A 19133-nucleotide genomic window follows, 5' to 3' on the forward strand; every position below is an offset into this window, starting at 1 on the left:
TTGCTTACCGCTGTGCACATTTTATAACCCACTCCAAAATCGAAACGACACTGCTCATCCATGGAGTAGTTGATTCCAGGAAGTTCTGGTAGCTTTGGCCACTTGTGTTCAAATGGGTCATCCAGAAGGCAATCATAAGAGCTAATAGAGTGGACATTAACAAATAAATTGGAAGCATATGTTTTACAAGAGATCGCAAGAAAGGTTCAGATGAAGATAATATTTAACCATATTAATGTAACATTATTTTAAAAATAGTTTATTCGTCCCCATCATGCATCATTACTCAATCTAAGAGAGCAAAATACATAAATAACTCTCAATGAAATATTGAAAACATTTGAAAGGCTTTCAAAAGTTTAAGACACAACTAAAAATACCTACTGTATATATCGGCTAAGTTCTTGTTTGCTGCAGCGAGACCAGTGGTAGCGATGGAAAGCAGCCTGTACCAAAGGTGCCATGATACTGCCCATACTCGTCTCATCAGCACAACGATTGCCTTGACCATCGTGCTCCATTCCAAGCCTGTTAACATACAAAAGAAACCACTTTGGAGATCAACTTACAATTGCAATCAAAATAGTGACAGTGGTAGGATAATACCAAATATTTCAGTCTACTGCGAGTAAGGGGGAGTAAATTCAAAACAAACCTGAAGCTTTGCATCATTTCAAGCAACAAAGGAAAGTTGCCCTTTTCCTCTTCCACAAGCATCCCCCAGAGAATTCAAAAGACCAAGGTATAAATTGTGTTTGAGCTTTCTCCACTCAGTATCTATGAACAGTAAGCACTGGGAGGGAACACTGATCAAATTGTTTGAAACAACTATTCATCCGAAAAACCAAATGCTATACTCTGCAACATCTGTGACCCATTTAGTTAAATTGTAAACTAAACTGTTTCAGGAAACAAGGCTGGCACCTCTGCTAAATTTCTTTCTTTCAAATGAAGTCAAACTGCTCAGTTGGACCTACAGTTGGAAAGATTGAAGAGCTTTCAAGTCTTTTCACTTGGGCCCTGTAGGTGGTGCTCATGCGCAATGATTAGCAGAATCGTTTTATGTTCAATGCGGTTTTCCATTACATTGCATTTCAATGTTTATAGTTTAGGGTCAGTGTGCAAAATTCCTACCAAGAGGCGGCAAAGAGCGACAACGTGTTACATTTTCTAAATAGGGTACATCATGAGATGCAAACAGAAATACATTTGTTAGGTGCCTTCACTCCTGTGAAAAAAGTCAGATTAACATCGGGCTCAGATGGGATAGTCAAAAATAGAATGACTGCCTTTTAGAAACAACAGTCAAGCCAAGTCCCTGGAAGAAATATGAGTGTGATACCAAGTCTCGGCAGGAAAAAAAGAGGATCCATGAGAAATAAGCGACCACAGAGAGAGTAGCAGCAAATCATTAAAGTGAAGTTTGAGCCTTAATCCTAGCAAGGAATAAGAGTTGTGGTGAATTAATGGGAGTACCAAAAGTGGTGGGAACATTGTGAGAAATCAGTACTAATTACTAGACTATCAGGATGAGAAAATAAATATTGAACTGAGCTATTGTAGGAAATATGAACTGGTAATCAATATTTACAAGGAACAAGAGGGCAGTGATCAGCTGTGCAAGAGACAAGAAACCAGTCCCTCCAAAAGACAAGAGAACAGTGATAAACCCATGCTAGGCAGAAGAGGTTTTCAATCAGCCTCTGCAAAGACTGAGGAGACCCTGCAAAGAACAAGAGAATGTTGCAGTAAATCACTATGAGTGATGTGAAATAAAATTGCTATGGCAAATTGGGAGAAACAAGGGGGTATTTGATGCGGTGTCATTGTGAGAAGCCAGTATCATAGCAAACTGGTGTAAAAGTATTGCAGAAAACCCTGGGAGAATTTACTTTTAAAAACAGCACCTCAATTGCTTCATGATAGAGAAAACAGCAAATGTCTGCATGAAAAGAACGTATAATCACCAAATGGCAAATTTGGAGCGAGATTAGAACAACTTGCATTTGTGTCCTGCCCTTCATGTAGGATAAGTGGAGTCCTGTAGCATATTAGTTAGATCCCTTGTCTCGCAAGCGAGAGGACCTGGGTTCGACTCTGGGCAGGGCGAAACCTCAGGCAAGTTTCCTTACTCTGCAGGCCTCTGTTTACCTATCAGTAAATAGGAACCCTACTTAGTCGATTAGTGGATCGCTTTCCGGGGGTAATTTGGTCACTCAATCCACGACTGTTTGTGAGACACTGCTTTGTGTAATTGGCTGCGGCGTTTCCCCCACAAAATTTACAGTCAATTCACTCTACGGTATATTCTGTGAAGCGCTTTGAGACGCCTCAAAGATGTGATAAGGCGCTATATCAAATGCAAGGATTATTATTATTATTATTCATGTAGGGTAACTTCTTGGAGCTCTTCAACGACTGGGGTCAAACCCTGAATGGGAGAGAAGGGGGACAGAAAGTGGGGGAGGCAAATTAATCCAAGTGAACACAATGTAGCTTCACAAAGCACAAACCTGATCTGAAGAGTTGTCAGAACGTGCTCAGACAAATGATCGCAATGCAACTAATAGGAGTCGTGCAATCAATTGCTGCAAACAAGATAATTTGCGAACTTGGTATTAAAATGTCGCAAACATTAAAGCAAATACATCTGAGAAACCACAGCATTCTTAGGAATTTTCATTGAAAAATGTTTGAAAAAAAATTGGACTGAGACATAATGGAAAGAAATGATGAGACAATGGGCCCTCACACGAGTGATATGAGTGCTCTGTGATGGTATATATGAAATGAGAAAAATTCTGTGCAGTAAATCACTGTCAGAAAGCAGTGTTATAGTGAGTTGTAAGGTATGAACTATCATGGTAAAACATTGCAAAAAAATTAAATATGTTTATATAACTACTGTATAATATTCCCATGGTCAGTTTAATGGCCAGGTAATATCCAATATTGTATCTGGAGGTGACTAAATGAGGAATAGAGTCCGCATTTTGCCCACAAATATACAGTCAATTCACTTTACATTATAATCTGTGAAGCACTTTGAGATATCTAGAAGACGTGAAAAGCGCTATATCAAATGCAAGGATTATTATTATTATTTATTATTATTATTGTAAGCAGGAGACTAGTACCCTGAGAATTTCTATGAAATAGCATTGTTCTGAGAAAGATAAATGTCACTGATGAACCATTGTGAGAATAAAGACCACAATAGCAAACCAGTGCAAGAAATGAGAGCGATTTGGTGAATTATTCTGGGACATCAATTGCATTGCAACAAATCCCTGCGAGAAATCAGAATACACTGACAAACCTTTGTGAGAAACTGGAACCCTATATCAAATGCCGGTGAGAAATGACTGCGCTGACATGAAACTTTGCAGAGGGAAATCAAAGTGTTGTGGGAAATCTTTATGAAAAAGGAGCCGATTCATACAGCAAAAAAAAATCCACAGAGTGGAAAGCAAGCAAAAGGTCCGATGATGAGGCTTAAATGTCCTGAGGCTACATTTTCTCACGATGGTAACTAAGGGTGGTGTTTGTTGCCCAAGAAACTTGATTTTCTGCTGGCCAATTTTCCAAAACTTTTTGACAAAGAAATGAATCATTGGTAATACTGACTCAGTTTTCCATCTCTTTTGATCAGTGCTAGTGGGTAAGTAAGTTTAACTTTGACTGTCGTTAAAACACATCGATGTCCAGCAAGACTGTTTCCACCCTAATATTCATCTGTCCTCTGCAGGAGGTACAGTAGTTAGAAAAAATATAATGTCTCAACTCTTTTTTAAAGTATTTCTAAATTAATACTCAATTTATTCTCCAGTTACTGCTTACTGTTCAATGAAATCTTAGTGAGAGTTCCAGAAAATAGCCAGCGTATTGCTCATGCTGTTCTATGATCCATAGGGGGCATCAATTCATTGGGCACGCTTTAGTATATCAATGGTCTCCCTCTACCTCCTGATGGTATGCCTAGCAGCAGAATGATGTTCCTTTTATCAACCTGACAAATCTTCTTCAGTTGAGATAAGTGAGACGTGCCGTCCTGGACAAAAACGTATCTCTTTCAGTTACTTGATCGCTCTCTGCTATTTGTGGAATAAAAGACATCCGTATGACTGTGTTTTGGAATTTGGACCGGATTTTATTTATTCGTCAAAATACACACATTTAACCTCCAGGAGATTTTTATTTAAATTGAACTATTTAAAAATCCTGTGAAATGTGGCACTTGAATTCAAACATCATGACAAGTACTTTGGGGCACTGCTTTCCGCGAGGGGCGCTATATAAATGCAAGTTGTTGTTGTTGATATCTGTGTACTCTTTAATGCAACTATACTTGAAAAATTTAACGAGCAAGGTTTATAATTTATCAGATCTTATTTCTCCCTGCTTTTTTTTTCCTCCTCCACAATTTACAACAACAACAACAACAAGATTCCATTTATAGAGCGCCTTTCACGTCAGGAGGACGTCCCAAGGCGCTGCACAGTTGGGTCATGACCCGAGCAGGGGGGAAATGGTCAGGGTGAGGGGAGGGGAGGGAGAGAGGAGGGGGAAATGGTCAGGGTGAGGGGAGGGAAGGGAGGGAGCGAGGAGGAGGAAGAGAGTCGAGAGGGGAGCTGAAGGCACGGTCAAAGAGAAAGGTTTTGAGACCGGCTAACAATTTAGCATTGTTTGTGCCCTGGATCACCATTACAGTACATCAGAAAAGGAATTAAGTTTCTCTGGAGTCTAGTTTTAAGTATTCCTTCAGTATACACTTACACATGTCCAGTTTCATGGGCGACCACAAATGCAGAGGAGAATCCATCTTCATGGTTGAGTGTACAGCTTCGAAGTGGATGGCACATGCCTGTCACTGGAGCATAACCTGAGCACAACACAGAGCAAAGAGTTCATGAGAAAGCTGAAACAGAGCAAATCCATTTCACGCACACTCAAGAGTCATGGCGCGTCAGCTCATAAACTTCACAGCTGTGTAAATCTTGTGGAAGACTCGAACTGAAAGCTGAAGTATCACTCAAACAATGTTTTGTTTGCCACCATTTTTGCTTTCTCTAAACATACATCTTGCACATTTTAAAGACTGTTTAACTGGATTGGAGGGGGCGGTAGAGGAAAATGTACCAAGATTGAAATTGACATAAAACATTTTAATTACACATTACCAAAGGCCACTCAAAATCCCAAACCTCACAGGGTTCCAAGAAACTAAGTCTCATGTAACTGGAATATGAATGATTAGGGTTTGGTATTCTTTGTGGTTTCTTCTGTGCAAACACATGGTACGCAGAGACTGCATGGAACACATTAAGTGTAGAGGAAAAGGCAGGTTACATATTCAACATTATGAATGTACAATTTTTTACTTGGGGTCATTCTTTCTTGGGCTTTTTCTGTTTTTCTGTCCAATTCTTAAATCGCACAAGCGAACACTTCTCTAAACCTGTTCAGAGGAAACTATAAGCAGAGAGTGGGGTTATTGTGCCTTATACTCTCCCAGTAGTGTATTTGCCATTGAAGTTAAGTGTTGCTGTCTTTTGTTGGCAACTTTCACAAATTTGTCTTTCGGTGCTTAGAAATTACTATCATGTAATTATATTATAGATGTAATTACACTTTACCGGCATAATGCAATGTCATTTATGAGTTGAATTACAAGACATTTATATCTATGCCCACAAAGATGAATTGTCGTCAAGTGTACCAGTGCCTTGGGACATCCTCCTGACCGTGAAAGGAGCTATACAAATGTAATTTGTTGTTGTTGTGTAGTGACTGGGCATTGTAGGAAGAAGTGACAGCCAATTTGTGTTCAGCAATGTTCTACAAACTGACATTAAGTGAATAGCCGATTCATCTGAAGGATTGTTGGTCCGTGTGTCAGGAAAAATTCCCTTTTCTTTTTGAATAGTGCCTTGGTATTTGAGGTCCGGTTGAGCAGACAAATGGGGTCTTGTTTTACTGTCTCATCCAAAGTACCGTACCTCCGTCAATTCAGTGCTCCTCCAGCACTACGCTGGAGTGTTAGCCTAGACTATGAGCTCAAAGTTCTGACATAGGACTGAGATTCCTCGCTTACAAGCCAGGTAAGCACAGTTGCTCACAGGTCAGACAAGGAGTTTCTTTGACACTGCAAATGAACGTGCCACGGGTCAGTTAATCCCTGATAAATGGAATTTGTTTGATTTTTTTTAAATAAAGGTTCCTTTCAGTAAAACTTGAAATGTTTCTCAATAATTTTGCTTAACAATCTCAAAGTGGTCACAAGACCGGCTCCAGAGGCTTCCAACGTTTCAGCAATTTCTATCTCAACCGACATTGCATAACATGTGTACACTATAAATGGCTGATTTCATGGTGTGAAAGTTGTCATTGATCACTTTGCTCTGGCAGCTTCTCCAGTGTCACTGCTGTCACACTGATCCACTTAGCGCCAGACCCTTTGCTCGTGGAAGGCAAACTATTCATCAGTACATCATACTGAGGCCCCCACTGCAAACATATTCTCTGCCAGAGATAATAAGCACTCAGCAAAAGGCATAACTATGCTTGCAGTGATAAGGAGACGTATAATTTAAACATTTAGCAGAATAGCACAGAATTCTAACACGAAATAGTAAAAGTTACAAACTACGTAAATAGAAATACATATTACAGATTTTCCTCGATCAAGTACGGTGCAGTTATCCAGCTATGCACAGCACAGCAAGGGCAAGAAATTTGTCTCTTTAATCAATTTGTTTCAATGGTGTGTAGTGCATGCATTTCTGATCTTAAATTAGATTTGGCATGCAGGAAACACTGTTAGTGAAGATTTAAATGCATGAAGCAATTGTTTAAAAGAAAGCATATTTGTGTCAGTTTTTAATGAACGTAGTAATCCTTATTAAGAGCATGAGAAACCAGGATTGAAAAAAGACTATTTGGCCAATGAATTACATTTCCACCACAGCTCATGAATGATCATCTATCAATTCCCTTCCTTTGATTCCCCCTTGAATTTAAGGTTCCTATACTATTTTAAAATTCATGATATATTACTACCTCTATAACCTATTTGCTTTTTTCAACATTGAAGCCCTTTTTAAGGTATCAGCACACCCAGATTAAACTAATTTAAAGAAAAGTATGGTCAGGTAGCATTATCTAGAATTTTGCAAATGGGACATTTTGAACACATTTTCTTCACAGGCAGTCAATCAAGATGTCTCACCACATCGACGTTTAACAATCACTAAATGCTCTAAATGCACATTATATTTAATGTTGTTAGATTAAAACAAAATGTTGCAAAACGTCTTGTCCCTTACATCACTAATTAACTGGCAATACAGTCTTGCTATGCAGAGATTATATTAATGAATATAATGGTTCTTCATGATATGTTAGTGAATCGGTGAGATATTGTGTAAACGCTCCCTTGCCTGATTGAAATACTAAGAGGGAATTATCACATTCATTAAGATCTGACAAGGTAAATGGCACAACCAAAAGTCAGAACCGGAAGTTGGCAAGCTCCTGGACTGTACTGACACAAAACAAGATAAAGCGCAGGCAATAAGTAGCTGAAGACAAGCGAAGCCTTGGCGTTTCTCACAGCTGCAACCAATTCGGGAAAAATACCGCTTGGAAATTTGAAGTAATAAAAGGCAAGGTAAAACACTGGATTGAGAGGAAGAAAAAGTGCTTCTAAAGTCATGCCGTATAACTGAATGAAGCCTGGGGGGGAAAAAAAACCTGTAAGCTTCATAACAAGAACATTTTCAAAACTGGCAAACATGGTTAAGAATGATATTACAGTGGTATAGGGGTTAATAACACAAAATAAAGTTTATTGTCGCCACATGCCAAAACTTTAGAATTGATTCTATGGTTGTATTTTTGGAAAAAAGTTACCTTTTGCAGGTGCAGAATTCAGACTGTACAATCTGCAGTACTGCACATACCTGATCGAGAACAATACAGTACCTTGCATACCTGCGGGGCCAAAATCTTGCCTGGTAAGGAATATGGCGTGATCATGATACTCGGCGTGTTCTGGATCAGAGCGCTGTTGTGAATGAGCCCAGCGGCAAACTTGCTCCAAACTACGAGAAGGATTCCCACGCTCTATCAAGCTGATCGACTGCAAGAGAAACAAGTATTGGGGAAAAATATATTTATAATAATAATAATATCCTTGCATTTGATACAGTGCTTTATCACGTCTTCGAGATGTCTCGAGTCTTCATAGAATGTACTGTAAAGTGAATTAATTGACTGCACATTTTGTGGGTGAAACGCAGCAGCCAATTGCATCACAGCAAAGTCCCATAAAACAGCTGTGGATTGAAGTGACCAATTTATTATTATTTTTGAAGGAATTATTGTGCCCGGAAAAGCGATCCGCCAATTGACTAACAACCGGGTTCCTTCTTACTGCTCGGTAAACAGAGGCTTGTGGAGTAAGGAAACTTGCCCAGCATTTCACCCTGCCGGGAATCAAACCCAGATCTCTCGCTCCCAAGGTGAGTGCTCTAACCACTGAGCTACAGGAGTCCACTGTATTTAACAGATATACAGAAGCCAAACTAAAATATCTTAAAAAGACACATTTACTTCAATAGTGGTAAATCTATGCAACAGGCTCGCTGGGAGGGAGTGGGGGACAGAAAGTGTTGATTCTTTCAAATGCAAATGAGATACTCTTTTTGGAAATAATATTTGGGGTTACAGTATATGAGTAGTTCAGGACATGACACGGGAAAGCGACTGCCAGGATGGTGGAAGCGGGACTCGATGGACCTTTGTCTTTTTTCTTTTAGCATTTGCTATGTTCCTATTAACTCACAAAATTGTTCTAAATGGTTTGCAGCTACATTGTACAGCTCCTGTACATTGGTTTAGAAAGATATTTTGCCTACTTTCCCATTGTATTGTGAATATCAGGAGGGACCCCAGACCTGATCCTGCCCTCACCCAGACCTTAACACACCAGCACAAATCTTGTTTGCTCACTAGCTCAGTGGGCGCAGAGGCCAATTGTAGCTTCCCAATTGTTAATTGGAGTCCTGTGGGTATTGTTTTAGAGCACTCGCCTCGCAAGTGAGAGGACTTGGGTTCGATTCCCAGGAGGGGCAAAACATTAGTTTCCTTACTCCACAAGCCTCTGTTTACCTAGCAGTATGTAGAAACCCAGTTCTTAGTCAATTAGAGGAGCGCTTTTCTGGGGTTAATAAATCCTTAAAAAAAAATCACTCAATCCGCAGCTGTTTTTAGGACACTGCTGTGCGAAATTGGCTGAGGGTTTTGCCCCCAAAATATAGTCAATTCACTTTACTGTATATCTTGTGAAGCACTATATCAAATTCAAGGATTATTATTATTAATATTAATTGAAGTCTTGGCTCAGATCCACAAATTTAGCATAGATTAGGATTCAAATAATGAAGACCTGTCACGGAAAAGGGTAAGAAAAATGTATATTTGAAAGTAACTATCTTCGTTATGAAGCACTTGGGTTCATCACTGACTTCAATAATAATAATAATAATCCTTGCATTTGATATAGCATATTTCACACCTTCTAGACGTCTCAAAGCGCTTCACAGAATATGCTGGAAAGTGAATTGACTGCATATTTGTGGCCAAATGCGGCAGCCAATTGCGCACAGCAGTGTCCCACAAACAGTCGTGGATTGAAGTGACCAAATTATTATTGGGTTTATTCTTGAGGGATTATTATCAGGCATGTGGAGTAAGGAAACTTGCCCAAGGTTTTGCCCTGCCGGGAATCGAACCCAGGTTTCTCGCTTGTGAGGCGAGTGCTCTAACCACTGAGCTACAGGACTTGAGTCACAAAGCTACTAGACATAGCTGTAATGGATTTCCATTTTCCTTTGAGGAAGGATGGATGACATTGCCTGTCTGGACCTACCAGGATAAACATAAGCACAAAGCAGACCTCACACTTCTATATCCGTGTCTAGATCATTCATTTTATACAAATGGAGCTGGTGAGAAAAATAAAGTGAATTTTGTGCTCATCAAGGTGAGGGAACTTGGTGCTGGGAAATGGAACATTTTTTTCCATCATTGGTCGCCCACTGTAAGCATCAACACTCCCAGATTCAGAGTACAGATTCTTTTATTTCCAGCCCAATATTGTAGGGCAATCTTCCTGCCCAAGTGTGATGTTTTGCTATGTCTAACACCATCCGTCCTTATGAGATTTAAAATTTGTGTTACATTATTGCCATTTTTGTGCTATGGATCCATACCCTCTAGGAAGTGGGTTATGATTGCCCAAACCCAGTTCATGAATAAGAATAATAATCCTTGTATTTGATATAGGGCACTTGTCATGTCTTCAAGACGTCTCAAAGTGCTTCACAGAATACATTGTAAAGTGAATTGACTGTGTATTTTGCCCCACAAACAGTCGTGGATTGAAGTGACCAATTTATTATTGTTTTTTGTTTTGGAGGGATTATTATGAGGCGTGTGGAGTAAGGAAACTTGCCCAAGGTTTCGCCCTGCCTGGAATTGAACTCAGGTCTCTCGCTTGCAAGGCGAGTGCTCTAACCACTGAGCTACAGGACTCCACTATTAAGCACTATTTTGTGGGCTACAGTGGCACAAACTAACCTGCAAGTTTGTGATGGAGCAAAAACTAGAACAAAATCCATTGATATTGTGCCTTTTACATTGGGAGGACGTGCCATTCAAAAAGCACACAGCACTCAAGTTATTTGCCTTACAATGTACAAAGCTGAACATTCTGATTTTTTCAGAATACTTGTGGACGGGGCTGTAATTTTTCAGCAGCTCCTGTATGAGACTGGCAGAGGATTTCCTAAGTAAATATGAATGAGGTAATGTATGTTACAATGCACTTTGGCATGGCTGTCACTATTCATTTTGGCATTCAGCAATTTTGAAGTCAAGTGGAAAAACTAATCCCCATGTGCTAAAACCTGGGTTGGAAAAGAAATCACTTGTCCAGCATTTCACAATGATCAAATACTGCAGTCAGACAAGTACATTTTTTTCGAACCTAGCTAACTTGAAAAGAAACACTCAACAGTAGACGTAGGAGCTATGGGAAACTAAAACTGCTCAACCTACATGGTATTATATAGTTTGAAAGATGAGAGTGCCAAACATGTTAAAACATTTTTAATAATCCTCTTTTTCTGTTTTCATTCATTTCAAAGATATCATTGTGATTTTCATCAAGGGCAATGAATGGATGACTCAATTATAAACCTCAGGAAAGAAACCAATGAAAAATGTTCCGAGAATATCTTTATGGGGTAATAAATTATGTCATGCCTTATTTGTTCCAAGAAAGTAATGTTTACAAAAATATCCTGAAATGCTGCGACTTATGTTAGTTAAACTTTCACAAAGAGCTACGGTGGAAGATTAAACAGGACATTTGAGTGTTTCTGGTGTTAACTTATTTGGAGTTATTTCTGGTGTTAACATTTGAGTGTTTCTTGTGCTATAAAGCTATAAAGCACAAGAAAAACTCAAAATGCATAGTGAATAAAATAAATATACTACTGCTACTATTCCTCAATTACTGATTTCCATCTCGTCACTGTATTGCACTCAATAAGCAGCTGCAATATAATTACAAATCAAGCAATATATAAGGGGTCTAGAACCTCACTGAAGAAAATCATCTTCAAGATACTTGCAGCATTCATAATTGAACAAGCGATTATTTGTAGATTGTAGCTATTGAACAGCAAGCAAAGATACTTTTATAAATGGTTACTGCTGCGTTGGGTTAGCTAATTCACTAGTTCCGGATTGTTTCTCAATGACCATCAACATTATCAACCAGTCTTGAATGTTGGCACGCATGCCTCTTTTATAGACTTCAATAGTTGTATCTGAGCAGTGTTCCTAGTTGTCCAGTCATTGTACAACTGACCTCTTAATTGCTGAACAAGGCTGGATAGATTACCTCATCCATGTCCAATTCTGGGAGACAACACTGCCTTTGCTCCCAGTCAGAGGAATAAAAAGAAATGTGAGGCCAAACAATTAAGATTCCAATCAGGGACAGAAAACAAAAGTGCTATAGTACAAGATCATTTTACATGAATGTTTCAGGGTTGAGCCATTCTAATTCAGAGATTTTTCTGAATGTGTAAAAAGGTTAGTTTGTTGATAACCTATTCAATTTTTTTGAAGGAACGTGCCCCACTCATTGATTTTTAATGCATAAGTAGATTTTGAGTCTGAATTTCTCAAAGCGTTTCATAGAATATATTGTAAAGTGGATTGACTGTGTATTTTGTGGGTGAAACACGGCAGCCAATTGCACACAGTAGTGTCCCACAAACAGACGTGGATTAAGTGACCGCTTTTTGGGGGGGAGGGAATATTATTCCTGGAAAGTAACCCGATAATTGACTAACAAACGGGTTCCTACTTAATGCTAGGTAAACAGAGGCTTGTGTAGTAAGGAAACTTGCCTAAGGTTTCGTGGTTGCTGAATTAAAACTCAAAAGGGAAAAGGCAGTTCCCTGATTTTCTTGATTGCTCATTTTGCTTTACGCCCAGATTGTGCCCAAATGATGAACAAAGTTAGATTACTTTTCTTTAATTACGTCTTCCTTTTCTATAGGTTCAGACCAGCCTTTAAGCCTTTTCAATGGAGGCAAGTCTTAGCCAATCATCAATAGGCAGAAGAGAGATATTGGATATCTTTTCAAAATTCAGGAACTATGCATTTGGAGGAAAACCACATTCAGAAATAATGACAAGATAGAAGCAAAAATGTTGTCGGGGTGTTTATGACTTAATCCTAAGGTTTGCCTAAAGGACTAATGTAAATGGAAGCAATAAACTGTAATGAAGGTGTAAGAATAAATCTCTGTGGCTGCTTTATACGCTGTAAAGCTACCTTTTTGCTGACCTAAGTTCAAATCGAACAAGCTTTTAAATTTGCTGGCTGATGGCTCCCACTTGCTAATTTATTACAAAGATAAACATTTCACATTGCATCCAGCATTATGTTTCTATAGATGGTTTACCTAAAGTTTTATTACCAACTTATATAAACAATTCTCCAGTTACACAGAGTTTTAACCTTATTTGTGGTGTACACAGGAATGCTAAAAATATGGACATTGTGAAACTGCACTCGAATAAGTGACACGTCAGCAAGTTACACTTCTGTAACATAATCTCTTAGTAGAGATAATGCCTAAACATTTCTAGACAAAAATCTGAATGGATCCTACAGATGGCTGTATCTGACGGCCAAAAACAATACAATTAATCTGCTTGAAGCTCACTGACTCAGCATGCAAAATCCCGAGCCAAGGTAATTCACTTCTTTCAGATAGGGAATATTGTAGGGTACATAATGACATAGAACCATTATATATGCATAAATGCATGAAGAACAACTGAAAATGCCATGTTGAGAGTCTGACACAAACCCTGACCCGCTCATCAACCTCAACTGAAGGCTCTTCTATAAAGAGATGGTGAGCTGAAATTACCAGTACAATAACCTTTGATAGGCTTGGTTCAAGGTTCTGATCCTCACACTCGTTTTCAAATCCCTTCATGCCCTGGCACCTCCCTAGCTCTCCAACCTGCTTACTCCCCAACCCACTACCGGCTACCTCCACTTCACTGGCTCTAGCCTCCTGCACATCCCTAATGCCCCATGTTCCACAATGAGCGGCCGCACTTTCAGCCACTGTGCCCTGAAACCGGGAACACTCTTCCTCCTTCCTTCCTCATCTTCGGATCGTGCCTGAAGACCATCCTCTTCAACCGTGCCAAGGTCACCTCCCCTCTCCCTCCAGCTCGGAGTCATGCTCCCCCACTGTCAAACGCTATATAAGTGCAAGTTATTGTTGATAAAAGATTGAAAATGAAACACAACTGTTAAGCGACCACAACCTTACTGTACAAAAGCACCAATCTGCATTGGAATGTAAGGAAACCTTGATTCTAAGAGAGTAATTACTCTCGGAGAGGGAGGAATCCTCACCTGGCAGCCTTTTCCATTCAAAATACAAACTATCAGAAGCTCTGGAAAGAATTAGAGTTAGGATTAAAGCTAATAATTAATAATTAATGAGGTGGCAGATCCAGCATGTGATGATGAACTAGAGGTTAATTGATATTATTATTATATAAGATATATATGTGTATATATATATGTATATACACATATGTGGAGTCTTGTCCAGTAGTTCGGTGGTTAGAGCACTCGCCTCGCAAGGGGGACCTGGGTTCAATTCCTAAGAGTGCAAAATCTTGGGCAAGTTTCCTTCCACACTCCTCTGTTTACCTAGCAGTAAGTAGGAATCCAGTTGTTAGTCAATTGGTGGATCGCTTTTCCAGGGATAATAATTCCTTGACTGTTTGTGGGACACTGCTCACAAATATACAATCAATTCATTTTACAGTTTATTCTGTGAAGCACTTTGAGATATCTGGAAGACATGATAAGGTGCTATATCAAATGCAAGGATTATAATTATTATATATTACATTATATTATAATATATTATATTATATTTTGTATATAAAAATATACATATATATTTTATATATATTATACATTTTATTATACATTTTATATATTATATATATTTTGACTGTTCGTGGGACACTGCTGTGCGCAATTGACTGTCCTGTTTCGTCCACAAAGTATACAGTCAATTTACTTCAATATATTCAGTGAAGCGCTTTTGAGACGTCTCAATGACAAAGCGCTGTATCAAATGCAGGGACTATTATTTCTTGCACTTCCAATAACTAGTCTTCCTGAGCCAACAGTCAGCATTCAGGATTAATGCTTTTTCTCTCCTTCAACCTTCTACAGAATTCTCGGGGATATACACAAGAAATATACACAGCGGTATTATTTTCTAACAAAGTGAAATGCTATTGGCGAGTTATAGATCTGTACATTTGAGTGCTGATCTGAAAGAGTTTTAGCACTAATCACTAAGCGATTGAGTAGGTTTCCGTGACATCCATTTTATAGTTGGCTGAGTATAACCTCTGTTAAAATCCTTGGAGATGAATACTCTGTTTTCCTAGGAATCATTCATCACTAGAGTAATCAATGGAAATAGGATTTATGACCGAAACTCTTAGACATCTCTTATGTCAGCAGTTAATTCTCATTAAATCTGTACATGTTGAGTTAAGGAAACGTGCTTTGAGTCATGAAGTGTCTGGTGACCAAAATCGTAAAGGTTCCATTGAGAGGGCAGTCGGAACGGGTGGCATTGGGAATGTGATGCTCTATGTTGTGACTTTTAAAGTGAAATAGTTCACCGCTGAATGCAACCATTTACATTTGGTCTGCTTTTGTGATATAATTCATGATACTGCATAATGGAATTCAGTGACAAGTCATATTCCAAGACCACACTCTTCATCGATTTGCCTGAATCATTGATAATTAACTAATAAATCAGGCAGTGGCTTTGAATCTTTTATTAACTGTTATTACTAATTGCTAATTTATGATTTCCTCTCGGCAGAAATGTTTTCTCACAGCAAAGGTAATTGGTACTAAAACTCTTTCAGATCCACAGCCAGGACTCAAATGTACAGATCTGTAACTCTCAGTTGTGTCTAAAGAACTGTTCGAGGTTAATCACTCCATGGAAAATAACAGTGAGCAGCTGATGATGTGGGTAAAAGTACAAAATCTGACCTCTGTTTGGCACCAAACTGTTGCTGATTTCAGAATACTGTGAACATCGTTTTAAAGAATTCCCTCCTGCTTATCTTTCATTTTTTATATAAAATGATAACTTTTTAATTCTTTAGACACTAACATCAATTTATCTGACATTTAGGTAGTAATTTGAATCACAAAACACACCGTCTTGTCTTATATCAGAGGATAAAAGAATGATATTAACTATAAATGTCAGAGAAGTGTCGGTTACTGGAGGGAAGTACACATTTGTTGTGCTAACTTTGATGTTTGCCAATAAAAATGAACAGCCAACGGCTCCTGTCTGGCAGAATTTCAGTTACTTGAGACTTTTGAGAGCATTCACAGGAACACCCTAAGGGTATTTTGTCTGTGCTTACCTTGAAATGTAATGAATAAGTTAACTTTACTTTAATGTCAATTCACCACATCTTCACTGGGTGCTACGCTGTTTATAAAGGTCTACTTTATGGTGTTGTGAAGCAGACTGATAGAAGTTGGCTCTCAGAAGGGTAATCGCAGATGTACGTTTCCTAAATTGCGTCTGTATGTATTAAAGTGTTGGCAGCCATTCCTGCAAACACTTTATCTGCATTAACTAGGATAAGTAAAATCATGCAAGGAACAGTTGATATATAATAATAATCCTTGCATTTGATATAGTGCCTTATCACGTCATTCAGATGTCTCAAAGCGCTTCACAGAATACACTGTAAAATGAATTGACTGCATGTTTGTCAGTGATATACGGCAGCCTATTGCGCACAGCAGTGTCCCACAAACAGTAGTGGATTGAGTGACCAAATTTTTATTAATATTTTGTTTTATTTACATTATTTATTATTTTATTTAATTGTTACCCCCCAGAAAGCGATCCACCAATCGACTAACAACCGGGTTCCTACTTACTGCTAGGTAAACAGGCATGTGGAGTTAGGAAACGTGCCTAAGGTTTCGCCCTGTCCAGGAATTGAACCCGGTTCCTCTTGCTTGTGAGGCGAATGAGCTAATCACTAGACTATAGAACTCCGAAACGCTACAGTACTCCATATATGGAATATTCACATTACTCTACAATGCAGGAAAAAGTATTTCAGCATAGAAAATACATCCACAGTGAATGTGTTGCATGTCTCTCAATTTCACAAACCATAACACAAAGATCTGCTCAGCTCACACTTTGGATCCTTTAAAAGTTACAGCCTTAGGTATTCCTGCCAGTTATAAGGATGTTGACCAATTTTAGATTATTTCAATGGTATGACTATCAAGTGATACACTTTCCACACTGGTTTAATACTTTTGGGGTAACACATATTTGATGAAGAGGTCAAATTAGGTAATTAGGATGTCTGTGTGCTTTTACAGTGGAGAAAAGATAAACCACAACATCATTGCTGAACAGGTGTGATAGGTTAAATGGTCTATTCCCGTTTCAATGTTACTGCCAAGAAGTTATTTGAATATTTGAATGTAGTGGTTACCAACAAACAGCAGGCAGCAGACTTTGTTCAGCATTTACTGTTTGCTGAGAGAAATGTTTCTGTTATACAAGCAAATCCACTGGCAATAGGAAAATCTGATTTAATCTCTTTTTCAAGCAAATCCTAATTTTGTATCAACCCATTCACATGCAGATTCCAAGGTTCCAGATTAAACTTGTTCACAAGTTTGGGTAAAAATTCTGGTGAGCATTATGCATTACCTTATTTTATAAAGAACAAAATTAACATGTACTTACCTGTCTGTAGCCTACCATGATCATCCTGACCAATACTATGTTGATATGGGTACCTAATGATTCATCGTGGTAGATTTCATCAACCTGCAATCACAAAAACATTTGGTTTCACACTAAAATTGAACAGGTACTGTGTACCAAAGTAGATATGTTCCTGTCAGGAAAAGCAACTAAAATTCAGACTGGTTTCAACTACAGAACCATAACTTTTCTATAATAATAATATGATCCTTGGATTTGATAAAGTGCCTTATTACGTTGTTGAGACTTTTGTTTAATTTCTTCTAATGAAGGTCTCAGCTTTGCCCAATACTTCCGTTTTATCCAGAGTAACTACTGGGAAAATCTAAGTGTCAGTGATCTGAAATTGCCAATGGAACAAAAATATATTTTTGCATTTTTTGACTTGAGGTTCGTCGCAAATTTTAATTTGTAAAAACTAAAGTTCAAATGAAAATCAGAAATCTGCCCTCAAACGTTAAGAAGGAAAGTGGGGAAAAGCTTCAATCCTGTTCATTTATAAATCAATATTCAAAGCATTCACTGCTGATTCCCAAAGGAAAACCCAATTGTGTTGATGCATAACAAGTGTAATAACAAATGTAATAAGTGTAATACATATCACTGAATAATAATGCTACATTTAGCAGACAGAAGGCACAACAACAACTTGCATTTATATAATGTCCTTCATGCAGTGTAGCGTCTCGGAGCGCTTCACAGTGGCGGAGTCTGAGATTGAGTCAAGGGGAGAGGGAGTGGGGAGGTGACTTTGAGCACAATAAAAAAGGAAGGTCTTTAGGCAAGATTTGATGGTGGGGAGGGAGGGGGCAAGGCGGAGGGATCGAGGAAGAGGGTTCCAGAGTTTTGGGGCGTAGTGGCTGAAGGCATGGCTACCGATGGGGGAGGGAAGAGCATGAAGGACAAACAGGAGACCGGAGCCAGCTGAGCTGTGGCAGCCGGTGGTGGAGTGGGGATTAAGCAGGTCGGAGAAGTAGGGAGGTGCGAGGGACAAAGAGATTATAATTATGATAATGAAAGAGTGGGACCAAGACTCCACTGTAACCGAGAGTGTGTGGGTGCTACAGAAGCCAGCACACCCATAGGTACAATCACTGGGTGAATAAAAAACATCCATAATATTGTGTGAAACTACAGAGATACGTTGTACATGTTGTGTAAATCCAGCTTTTCAAAACTAACATTTCTTAGTTTGCTTTTAAATATAACAGACAGAATGATATTAAAGTAATTTACTGTAAATGTATGTATAACAAAATGGTTATTTTTGCAGGAACCCTAACCTAACCATTGCATAAATTACCACACGACTGCATTAATATAACAATTTAACCAGTTATAATACATTGAAAAAAATGGCTAAAATACATGACTCCATTTTGTATCAATCAGATCTGCATAGATTATTTGAAAGAGATTACAAGTTCATACACTCTAAAATTCTTCTTCCCCGATGCCAAAACACTGCAAAAGGTATATGTGATAAAGGCACGAGGCTACTGAAAGTTTGATTGTATGGACTGCTAGAGTGTTGTCTCAGGTAATTTTCCAAAGGACGCTGCAAAATATTGAGCATTTGATCTGTTTACTGGTGTTTAACTGAAGTGCCTTGGTAATAAAAGTTGGACCTCCGCAATTGTTGTGTCTTACTCTTGGTTG

The 19133-nt window shown here is 38.6% G+C and overlaps 1 protein-coding gene and 1 non-coding gene across 3 annotated transcripts in view; both read right to left on the minus strand.

The window, feature by feature from the left end:
- LOC103185871 (A disintegrin and metalloproteinase with thrombospondin motifs 14) overlaps nucleotides 1–19133 on the minus strand; it is a 73773-nt gene that overhangs the window by 13131 nt on the left and 41509 nt on the right. The window contains exons 5-9 of one of the 2 annotated variants that reach the window (XM_042336890.1): nucleotides 17454–17537; nucleotides 7993–8140; nucleotides 4777–4882; nucleotides 385–528; nucleotides 9–141 (exon numbers count right to left, since the gene is read on the minus strand). In XM_042336890.1, coding sequence (XP_042192824.1) covers nucleotides 9–141; nucleotides 385–528; nucleotides 4777–4882; nucleotides 7993–8140; nucleotides 17454–17537 — 615 coding nt within the window. Of the gene's footprint in view, nucleotides 1–8; nucleotides 142–384; nucleotides 529–4776; nucleotides 4883–7983; nucleotides 8141–17453; nucleotides 17538–19133 lie in introns of both variants that reach the window. The other variant, XM_042336889.1, reaches the window with a different exon arrangement.
- On the minus strand, nucleotides 9774–9845 carry trnav-cac. The gene has a single exon. It is a non-coding gene; the product is annotated as a tRNA-Val (tRNA).

Source organism: Callorhinchus milii, unplaced genomic scaffold (genome assembly GCF_018977255.1).
Source record: "Callorhinchus milii isolate IMCB2004 unplaced genomic scaffold, IMCB_Cmil_1.0 Scaffold7, whole genome shotgun sequence".
NCBI classification, from domain to species: Eukaryota; Metazoa; Chordata; class Chondrichthyes; order Chimaeriformes; family Callorhinchidae; genus Callorhinchus; species Callorhinchus milii.